The 11,617-nt window shown below is 45.0% G+C and overlaps 1 protein-coding gene across 1 annotated transcript; it reads left to right on the top strand.

Annotated features, from left to right (window-relative positions):
- The first annotated feature begins 37 nt into the window (after positions 1–37).
- LOC123488393 (sorting nexin-27-like) lies at positions 38–6,610 on the top strand. Its single transcript, XM_045219319.1, has 6 exons — positions 38–46; positions 4,019–4,168; positions 4,245–4,373; positions 4,496–4,555; positions 4,697–4,759; positions 4,958–6,610. Exons 1-6 carry the CDS (start codon positions 38–40, stop codon positions 5,000–5,002), a joined length of 456 nt encoding a protein of 151 aa, XP_045075254.1. The 3' UTR covers positions 5,003–6,610.
- The last annotated feature ends 5,007 nt before the right edge of the window (positions 6,611–11,617 follow it).

Below are 11,617 nucleotides of genomic sequence, written 5' to 3'. Positions count from 1 at the left end.
GGTTAGTCTCTCTCTCTCCCTCTCTGCTAGTCACTAGATGGCCATGGTTAGTTCTCTCTCTCCCTCTCTGCTAGTCACTAGATGGCCATGGTTAGTCTCTCTCTCCTCCCTCTCTGCTAGTCACTAGATGGCCATGGTTAGTCTCTCTCTCTCCCTCTCTGCTAGTCACTAGATGGCCATGGTTAGTCTCTCCCTCTCTGCTAGTCATTAGATGGCCATGGTTAGTCTCTCCCTCTCTGCTAGTCATTAGATGGCCATGGTTAGTCTCTCTCTCCCTCTCTGCTAGTCACTAGATGGCCATGGTTAGTCTCTCTCTCTCCCTCTCTGCTAGTCACTAGAAGGCCATGGTTAGTCTCTCTCTCTCTCCCTCTCTGCTAGTCACTAGATGGCCATGGTTAGTCTCTCTCTCTCCCCTCTCTGCTAGTCACTAGATGGCCATGGTTAGTCTCTCTCTCTCTCCCTCTCTGCTAGTCACTAGATGGCCATGGTTAGTCTCTCTCTCTCCCTCTCTGCTAGTCACTAGATGGCCATGGTTAGTCTCTCTCTCCCTCTCTGCTAGTCACTAGATGGCCATGGTTAGTCTCTCTCTCTCCCTCTCTGCTAGTCACTAGATGGCCATGGTTAGTCTCTCTCTCTCCCTCTCTGCTAGTCACTAGATGGCCATGGTTAGTCTCTCTCTCTCCCTCTCTGCTAGTCACTAGATGGCCATGGTTAGTCTCTCTCTCTCCCTCTCTGCTAGTCACTAGATGGCCATGGTTAGTCTCTCTCCCTCTCTGCTAGTCACTAGATGGCCATGGTTAGTCTCTCTCCCTCTCTGCTAGTCACTAGATGGCCATGGTTAGTCTCTCTCTCTCCCTCTCTGCTAGTCACTAGATGGCCATGGTTAGTCTCTCTCTCTCTCTCCCTCTCTGCTAGTCACTAGATGGCCATGGTTAGTCTCTCTCTCTCCCTCTCTGCTAGTCACTAGATGGCCATGGTTAGTCTCTCGCTCTCCCTCTCTGCTAGTCACTAGATGGCCATGGTTAGTCTCTCTCTCTCCCTCTCTGCTAGTCACTAGATGGCCATGGTTAGTCTCTCTCTCTCCCTCTCTGCTAGTCACTAGATGGCCATGGTTAGTCTCTCTCTCTCTCTCTGCTAGTCACTAGATGGCCATGGTTAGTCTCTCTCTCCCTCTCTGCTAGTCACTAGATGGCCATGGTTAGTCTCTCTCTCCCTCTCTGCTAATCACTAGATGGCCATGGTTAGTCTCTCTCTCCCTCTCTGCTAGTCACTAGATGGCCATGGTTAGTCTCTCTCTCTCCCTCTCTGCTAGTCACTAGATGGCCATGGTTAGTCTCTCTCTCTCCCTCTCTGCTAGTCACTAGATGGCCATGGTTAGTCTCTCTCTCTCTCTCTCTGCTAGTCACTAGATGGCCATGGTTAGTCTCTCTCTCCCTCTCTGCTAGTCACTAGATGGCCATGGTTAGTCTCTCTCTCCCCTCTCTGCTAGTCACTAGATGGCCATGGTTAGTCTCTCTCTCTCCCTCTCTGCTAGTCACTAGATGGCCATGGTTAGTCTCCCTCTCTCCTCTCTGCTAGTCACTAGATGGCCATGGTTAGTCTCTCTCTCTCCCTCTCTGCTAGTCACTAGATGGCCATGGTTAGTCTCTCTCTCCCTCTCTGCTAGTCACTAGATGGCCATGGTTAGTCTCTCTCTCCCTCTCTGCTAGTCACTAGATGGCCATGGTTAGTCTCTCTCTCTCCCTCTCTGCTAGTCACTAGAAGGCCATGGTTAGTCTCTCTCTCTCTCCCTCTCTGCTAGTCACTAGATGGCCATGGTTCTCTCCCTCTCTCCTCTCTGCTAGTCACTAGATGGCCATGGTTAGTCTCTCTCTCTCCCCTCTCTGCTAGTCACTAGATGGCCATGGTTAGTCTCTCTCTCTCCCTCTCTGCTAGTCACTAGATGGCCATGGTTAGTCTCTCTCTCTCCCTCTCTGCTAGTCACTAGATGGCCATGGTTAGTCTCTCTCTCCCTCTCTGCTAGTCACTAGATGGCCATGGTTAGTCTCTCTCTCTCCCTCTCTGCTAGTCACTAGATGGCCATGGTTAGTCTCTCTCTCTCTCTCTTCTGCTAGTCACTAGATGGCCATGGTTAGTCTCTCTCTCCTCCCTCTCTGCTAGTCACTAGATGGCCATGGTTAGTCTCTCTCTCTCCCTCTCTGCTAGTCACTAGATGGCCATGGTTAGTCTCTCGCTCTCTCTCTCTGCTAGTCACTAGATGGCCATGGTTAGTCTCTCTCTCCCTCTCTGCTAGTCACTAGATGGCCATGGTTAGTCTCTCTCTCTCCCTCTCTGCTAGTCACTAGATGGCCATGGTTAGTCTCTCTCTCTCTGCTAGTCACTAGATGGCCATGGTTAGTCTCTCTCTCCCTCTCTGCTAGTCACTAAATGGCCATGGTTAGTCTCTCGCTCTCCCTCTCTGCTAGTCACTAGATGGCCATGGTTAGTCTCTCTCTCCCTCTCTGCTAGTCACTAGATGGCCATGGTTAGTCTCTCTCTGCTAGTCACTAGATGGCCATGGTTAGTCTCTCTCTCCCTCTCTGCTAGTCACTAAATGGCCATGGTTAGTCTCTCGCTCTCCCTCTCTGCTAGTCACTAGATGGCCATGGTTAGTCTCTCTCTCTCTCTCTGCTAGTCACTAGATGGCCATGGTTAGTCTCTCGCTCTCCCTCTCTGCTAGTCACTAGATGGCCATGGTTAGTCTCTCTCTCCCTCTCTGCTAGTCACTAGATGGCCATGGTTAGTCTCTCTCTCCCTCTCTGCTAGTCACTAGATGGCCATGGTTAGTCTCTCTCTCCCTCTCTGCTAGTCACTAGATGGCCATGGTTAGTCTCTCTCTCTCCTCTCTGCTAGTCACTAGATCGGCCATGGTTAGTCTCTCTCTCCCTCTCTGCTAGTCACTAGATGGCCATGGTTAGTCTCTCTCTCCCTCTCTGCTAGTCATTAGATGGCCATGGTTAGTCTCTCCCGCTCTGCTAGTCACTAGATGGCCATGGTTAGTCGCTCTCTCTCCCTCTCTGCTAGTCACTAGATGGCCATGGTTAGTCTCTCTCTCTCCCTCTCTGCTAGTCACTAGATGGCCATGGTTAGTCTCTCTCTCCCTCTCTGCTAGTCACTAGATGGCCATGGTTAGTCTCTCTCTCTCTCCCTCTCTGCTAGTCACTAGATGGCCATGGTTAGTCTCTCTCTCTCTCCCTCTCTGCTAGTCACTAGATGGCCATGGTTAGTTTCTCTCTCCCTCTCTGCTAGTCACTAGATGGCCATGGTTAGTTTCTCTCTCTCCCTCTCTGCTAGTCACTAGATGGCCATGGTTAGTCTCTCTCCCTCTCTGCTAGTCATTAGATGGCCATGGTTAGTCTCTCTCTCTCCCTCTCTGCTAGTCACTAGATGGCCATGGTTAGTTTCTCTCTCTCTCTCTCTGCTAGTCACTAGATGGCCATGGTTAGTCTCTCTCTCTCCCTCTCTGCTAGTCACTAGAAGGCCATGGTTAGTCTCTCTCTCTCTCTCTCTCTGCTAGTCACTAGATGGCCATGGTTAGTTTCTCTCTCTCTCTCTCTGCTAGTCACTAGATGGCCATGGTTAGTTTCTCTCTCCCTCTCTGCTAGTCACTAGATGGCCATGCTCGGACGTTACTGTCACAACTAATGAGCACTGACTGTCATAAAGAAAGGAGGACCAAGGCACTCTTCATATAATACATTAAAATGCCTTTATTTGTATGACATGTTCAATGGAAACAATGTTTTAAAACTCTGACGCGTTTCGGCTTCATGGCCTTTGTCAGGGAGTACATTACTGATTTGGTGTTACATTCTGGTTAAGGGTAAAGTTAGGTTAAGCTTTTAATAGATGGGAATAAGCTAGTGCATGTAGCCTAAGACTTGGCATATAAATGGCATATATGATCAAAATAGACATGGAACATAGGATCATTTCTAGAAGCAATTGTCTGACCTCCTAAATGTTCTCTCTCCCCCAGTATCTCAGTATGTTACGGGGCTGTGAAGGCTACAATGAGATCATCTTCCCTCACTGCTCCTGTGACTCCCGACGCAAAGGCCACGTCGTCACAGCCATCAGCATCCACCACTTTAAACTGCACGCCTGCACAGAGGAGGGAACGCTAGAGGTAAGGAGAAGTGGTCTGTGTGTGTGTGTGTGTACTGTATGTATGTGTGTGTTGACCCTGTCTCTCTCTATAACAGAACCAGGTGATCGTGTTTGAGTGGGTGGAGATGCAACGCTGGGACACTGATGAGGAGGGCATGGCCTTCTGCTTCGAGTACGCCAGGGGAGAGAAGAAACCTCGCTGGGTCAAGATCTTTACCCCATACGTGAGTCCCACACACACACACACTTACAATACACACACACCCCCAACAAATGTCTGAACATGCTATATCAGTGTGCAGAAAGTTAACCCTTTGTTGTGCGGTGTGTCCTGTGCTGTGTCCAGTTCAACTACTTGCATGAGTGCGTTGAGAGAGTCTTCTGTGAACTCAAGTGGAGGAAAGAGGTAAGGACAGTGTTGTATGCTGTGATATACTCTCTACTGTCTAACCAGCAGTCTTATGCTGCACATTTCACTGGCTAATATTCTGTGAATGTTCTCCAATGATATTCTTTGATAATGTTGTGGAATATTGTGTTTATCCAGGTGGAAGAGGAGGCTGTGGATAAGGACAATAAGAACTGCAGTAAAGATGGTATGTGTAGCAAGGTAAGGCTTTGCCTGCCTCTGTCACTGGTACAGCAGCAGCCTGGGCCTGTGTGTGTGTGTGTGTGTGCGTGTGTGTTGTTTGTTTGTCTGTGCCTGTGTGTTTGTGTGTATGCGAGCGAGTGTCCGTGTGCGTGTGCATGTTTGCGAGCCTGCGTGTGTGTGTGTGTTGTCGTTTCCTGAGCCGTGTCTCTGTTTCAGAATATCTTCCAGCTGTTGAGACACAGAAGGGATGGAGGCACCTAGGAGGAGAGATCATCACCTCCTAAACATGCACTCCTCCATCCATCCCTCTGGTCTGGCTCGGCCCGGAACGACCTACCACCAGTACCAGTCCTCACACAACTACTACTACACCAACTACAAAGCAACAAACTACAACTTCTACACACCAATAACAGCAACTACAGATCAACAACCACTACACACCATCAAACTACAAATGAACAACTTCTGGACTGATTGAAGGAGAAACAACCACGCACACTACAACGTAAGCTGTTACTCACCATGAACCCTTGAATACAACCCAACCACCCAATGTAAACACATTAGACAAGCCAACAGGATGCTACAGTAGAAACTTACAGCAGCTTTGTACAGGTGAATAAGTAACTCTGAAGACTTAGATACATGCCTTCATACATTGCATCACCTCTTTGGTTAAAACTTGATGGAGACCTGTGACTATTGGCTAAGGAGGCTGACGTCTTGCGGTGGGATTAGATGAAGGAGATGGTTCTCTGGGACGCTATTGGACAAGGGAATTGACACGTGCAAGGCCATTGGGTGTTTTGTGGCCACTTTGGAGTGCTCTGGACTGGAACAGAGTGCAGTGGAAGAAGAGAAAAAAGGAGAGATACAGATGCTGGAACAGAACCTGTTTTAAAAGAGTAAACAGCTGGTGGTGATGGAACAGAAGTCATCACTGAGGGGACACTGAGGAGACGCATCTGAAAAGTGCAAAAACAGGAACATTGAGCTTCTTTGTGACTTTCATGACACACCATATCCCTCTGTGTGTGTGTGTGATATGTTGTGTGTATGATATGATATGGTATGTATGATATGGTGCGTGTGCAGACTGATTATGGACTGAGCTGTGAGTGTCTAGGTTGGAACCCTGGAGGTAGAAACACAGCCCTTCTCTGTGACTCTGAACCTAACTCCCAGACAGAGTCTAAACAGAGGCAGACAGACAGACAGACATACGGAGGGAGACGGCCCCACAATGTAAGAGACTGGACTCATATGAACTACACAGACAAACAGACAGACAGATATTATCTCCTGTTTGTAGCCACAATCTCCATTTCAAAGAGATCTATTGAAGAGACTATTACAGAGAGAGAGACCGTACATTTCCTTTATTTGTTTGACTTTTGGGCCGAGCAGAGCCAAGGGTAGCAATGTGTGTGTTTCAGCTGCTGTTTCTGTTTTGTTTTGTTGTTTTACAGATGCTGAAATTGCCCTGAAACCATTTTTTTATACACAAACCCTCCCATAAAAAAAACACTGACACACACAGAATGCTCATCATGTAGGAATTGGATCCCAGGAAAGTATTCTGCCATCTTGACAGATACCTGAACAATGAACGTTTACTTCCTGTGTGTTTTGTGCACCTCCTAAAGACAATATTTAAAAAAAACATTTTAAAATGTGGACATTTCAGACATTGGAAAGATAGCACAAAAACAACCCTGTAAGATGTTGACCATGTTAAGCTCAATATGTATTCATTCTGTGCTAGCCTATGCTGTGTGTTCTTCTGATGCCTAACCATGGGTTCTCATGAAGACAGTATTTATGCAGGGGATTGTAAATAACACTGAACTCAGAAGTGCATCTCGATTTACATGTTTTGTGTCTTTCTGTTCTTGAGAAAAGGTGTGATGCTTTGGAAAACACACCGTGATTGTCAGTCTATAGGATATGTCTATTGTGTTGGTTTAGCTGTGTCTCTGGTTCAGTTAATAATACATTGGTCCATGTGTGTCTGTAGAAGCTGCAGTGCTCAGAACTACCTGCAGGGGTCTCCCTCTCACTGAGAAACACTAGATCAGTTCCTCTAGAACAGGGCTGGCCAGTATTCTAACAGAGGGCCGGTGTGGGTGCAGGCTTTTGCTCCAGCCAAGCAGTAACACACCTGATTCAATATCCTCTGGTGGATGATATCATTGGATGTTGAGGCAACACCACACAAGTCTTTAAATGCAGTGTTAACATACAGTGGGGTTTTCCCAGTGGTGTAGTGGGTGCTAAACCCACTTTTTGTTCAGTGGACATTGGGTATACTCACTTCTTAATCCCCACTGATGCGTATGAAAGTAGTGCAGTGGCAGTATGCGCCGTATCAATGATGTGGTTCCTATAGAGAAAGTAGCCTACACAATCGCAAAACACATGAAATATATTCACATGTACCTGCACACAGCCTAGTTTCAGCTGAATACCATGGCAGTAAGAGCTCTCAGCTGGTTGTCCCATGGAGCAGCTCACAGCCGGTAGGGTAGGTAGGAAAGACGTTTCAACTTATATTTACCAGTAAATGATAACTAAGGCTACGATGGGTATGCAAACCAGGTATTGAAAAAGTTTGGTCCAAAGTCTTGGTTGAATCTTTGCAGTGCGCAATTCAGTCATCATGTGCTGTTTTGAATTAACATTTTCAAATGCTTTCCCAAGGAAACCTTCCTAATTAAAGCTGCAATATGTTTCTTTTTGGGCGACCCAACAAATTCACATAGAAATGTGAGTTATAGATCTGTCATTCTCATTGAAAGCAGGTCTAAGAAGTGGTAGATGTATTCTATGTGCGCTATTTCTATTCTTCCCATTCTTAAGTTCAGTTTTTGCATCTTTTATTTTGTTTTGTACACCCGTTCCAAATGGCTGAAAATTCACATGTACTCTACTGTAGGCCTACATTGTACAGTACAAACACTGCTAGCCAAATGGTATTTTGCTAGGTGAATTAAAGGGCAACTAGACCCTCCCCAAAAATGTTATTTTAGATTTTTCCCAGACCTAGAAAATGGTCTCCTTATGCGGTTTAAGCATTGATGTGGGCTTAAAACATGAATTATTTTTGTAGTTTTTGTATGAAACATTTTCGGGCAGAATTACGGTATACTCACTTCTCCAGGCACCACTACACCAATGGGTTTTCCTGTGATCTGTGAGTGATTTGATTTGGGACCTGAATCTCCAACAGGCTTAGTTCTGATGTTTGTTTATCAATGGATCATCCTGCCTCACTCCCATAGGCTACTTCACTTGTCAATCATGTCTCTGCTATCTCGCCCTCTAATCTGCGATATCTCTCTCTCTCTCTCTCACACTCCTTCTCTCTCTCGTCATCAACTCTTTATTTAAGTAAGATATTAAGCAAACTCTACTTCTCTTATTGTACAGTATCTTCACCTGTCTGACAAATCAAGCAAATGAGAAAATTAAAATAATCTGAAGAGAACCACAGAGGGTTGAGTTGATGACCGCTAAAGTCATTTAGTAATGTTACTTACTGACTTATTGTAATTAATTGTAACATATTATTTTAAATGAAATGATTTATTGATGCAAAATATTGATGTCTTCTCTCCTTTGGTGTCTCCAACTCTAATCTCACTTACCTAGTTTATAGTGCACTTGTGCACAAGAATGAAAAGTGTGTGTGTTGTGTTTCTGTATGGCACTTGACACAAGTCTGTGATTGTGTTTGTTCATCGATTAGTTCATTGATAAACACCGTGGATAGATACAGGGTGATGGATATTTGTTCCACTGAAGCCAAATGCTATCTAAGAGAAGTATGTTTTCTACTCCACCCAGGATGGACCATTTACTATGCATCTTAAAGGACATATTACAGCTTCTCTCTCTCTCTCTCTCTCTCTCTCTCTCTCTCTCTCTCTCTCTCTCTCTCTCTCTCTCTCTCTCTCTCTCTCTCTCTCTCTCTCTCTCTCTCTCTCTCTCTCTCTCTCTCTCTCATCAGAGCGGAAAGACAATTATCCATTGGACAGTCAGTGGCTCCTTATCGACCCACACAGAGCCATCTACAGCCACTAATGAAGCAGTATTGATATTACATTTGAGTCATTTAGCAGACGCTCTTATCCAGAGCAATTTACAGTTAGTGAGTGCATACATTTTCATACTGGCCCCCCTGATCGAACCACAACCCGTCAAGCGCCATGCTCTACCAACTGAGCTACACAGGGCCTATCACAGACCACTACCTGACTGATACAGAAAGCCACTAAATGCACATTCTCTGTTTTAAAACTGAGACTTGAAAAGTTGGCGCTAAACTCTAAACAGAAAAGATTCCGTTGATGTGTCTTTGGGTCCATTAGCCCAGGAGAAAGCCAACCTGAACGTCCCTATAACATGTCTTTCCAATGCGACTATAAATCATCATTATTTATCTTCATTCTTTCTCCCTCTCTTCTCATTTTCCAACTGAGCAGACACGGCTGTGTTTGTGTGTGTGTGTGTGTGTGTGTGGATGCATCCCTGTGCAAATGTGTGAACTGCGACAGGACAGAGGACTTGCCGCAGTCACATCCTGGCACTGCATTACTAGTGCTCCTGTGAGTGTGGTGTGTGTGTGTGTGTGTGTGTGTGTGCGTGTGCATGTTCACAATTAAGAGCACATCCGCATGTACAGTGCCTTCAGAAAGTATTCACACCCTTTGACTTTTTCCACATTGTTGTGTTACAGTCTGAATTTGAAATTGATTAAATTTAGATTGTTTTGTCACTGGCCTACACACAATACCCATAAGGTCAAAGTAGAATAATGTTTTTCCACATTTTAACAAATTCATTAAAAATGAAAAGCTGAAATGTCTTGAGTTAATAAGTATTCAACCCCTTTGATATGGCAAGCCTTAAGTTCAGGATTAAAAATGTGCTTAACAATTCACATAATAAATTGCATGGACTGGAATAATAGTGTTTAACATGATTTTTGAATGACTACCTCATTTCTGTACCCCACACATACAACTATCTGTAAGGTCCTTCGTTTGTGAATTTCAAACACAAATTCAACCACAAAGACCAGGGAGGTTTTCCAATGCCTCACAAAGAAGGGCAACTATTGGTAGATGGGTAAAACATTTAAAAAAGCAGACATTTGTATTTATTAAGGATCCCAATTAGCTGCTGCCAAAGCAGCAGCTTCTCTTCCTGGGTTCCAGAACATTAAGGCAGTTATATACAATTAAACATATTACATGACATGACATTTCATTACACTGTTCACAACACATTAAGTGTGTTCGCTCAGGCCACTAATCTACTATCACATATCTACAATACAAAATCCGTGTGTGGAGTGTGTGTCTTTCTCTTCACAGCCACCGCTGTTCCATAAGGTATATTTGTATCTGTTTTTTAAATCTGATTCTACTGCTTGCATCAGTTACCTGATGTGGAATAATAGCCATAGCTATATGTACTGTAGTACTGTGCACCTCCCATTGTCTGTTCTGGACTTTGAATATCCCTTTGAGCAGGGTGAAGTTATTAATTACACTTTGGATGGTGTGTCAATACACCCAGTCACTACAAAGATACAGGCGTCCTTCCTAACCCAGTTGCTAGAGAGGAAGGAAACCATTCAGGGATTTCACCATGAGGACAATGGTGACTTTAAAACAGTTCGAAGTTTAATGGCTGTGATAGGAGAACACTGAGGATGGATCAACAACATTGTAGTTACTCCACAATACTAACCTAATTGACAGAGGGAAAAGAAGGAAGCCTGTACAGAATAAAAGTATTCCAAAACATGCAAAAGAAACCGAATGGAGCTAAGCACAGGCAAAATCCTAGAGGAAAACCTGGTTCAGTCTGCTTTCCACCAGACACTGGGAGATGAATTCACCTTTCAGCAGGACAATAACCTAAAACACAAGGCCAAATCTACACTGGAGTTGCTTACCAATAAGACAGTGAATGTTTCTGAGTGGCCGAGTTACAGATTCTCTGCATCTGTTCTGTCAATGATCAACAACCAATTTACCCAGAGAGACACAGCTTTAATCGCTTCCAAAGGTGCTTCTACAAAGTATTGACTCAGGGGTGTGTTACTTATGTAAATGAGATATTTCTGTATTTCATTTTCAATAAATTTGCCAAAAAATCTAAAAACATGTTTTCACTTTGTCATTATGGGGTTTTGTGTGTAGATGGGTGAGAACAACATTTTTTTTATTTTGAATTCAGGCTTTAACACTACAAAATGTGGAAGGTCAAAGCGTATGAATACTTTCTGAAGGCACTGTATGTGTTTAACCTTTTCTCTCAGTCCACTGAATAAGGCCCTGTCTCTCTCATAACGCTACATTGAAGCTGTTTAGTACTGCTGTCAGATATTAGAACCGCCAATCACCCTCTCCCCCGCCCCCTCCTCCATTAACGACCAATCAGTTAAAACCCTTTTCTCTACCATTTGCGTTGTGTCAGCACTTTCCTCTACCCACCTTTCTCTCCTCTACATCTCTCTATCTCTCTGCATATCTCTCTCGTCCTCCCCCTATCTCACAATGCATCACTCAATCTCTCTCTGCCTATCTCTATCCCATATCTCTTTCTGCATTTCTCTCTGCCCCTCTCTCTGTCTCTGAATCTCTCTCTGTGTCTCTGCATCTCTCTCTCTCTGCATCTCTCGCTCTCTCTGTCTCTGCATCTCTCTCTGCCCCTCTCTCTGTCTCTGCATCTCTCTCTGTCTCTGCCCCTCTCTGTGTCTCTGCATCTCTCTCTCTGTCTCTGCCCCTCTCTCTGTCTCTGCATCTCTCTCTCTGTCTCTGCATCTCTCTCTCTCTCTGTCTCTGCATCTTCTCTCTCTGT

Source organism: Coregonus clupeaformis, unplaced genomic scaffold, assembly GCF_020615455.1.
Source record: "Coregonus clupeaformis isolate EN_2021a unplaced genomic scaffold, ASM2061545v1 scaf2261, whole genome shotgun sequence".
Taxonomy (NCBI): domain Eukaryota; kingdom Metazoa; phylum Chordata; class Actinopteri; order Salmoniformes; family Salmonidae; genus Coregonus; species Coregonus clupeaformis.
Note: the sequence above shows the minus strand (reverse complement) of the source record. Positions and strands in the feature narration are given on the sequence as shown.

Coding starts and splice junctions, on each gene's coding strand:
- LOC123488393 (XM_045219319.1), top strand. Junction 4,556..4,696: donor AACTCAAGTGGAGGAAAGAG/GTAAGGACAGTG, acceptor GTGTTTATCCAG/GTGGAAGAGGAGGCTGTGGA. Junction 4,760..4,957: donor AAGATGGTATGTGTAGCAAG/GTAAGGCTTTGC, acceptor TCTCTGTTTCAG/AATATCTTCCAGCTGTTGAG.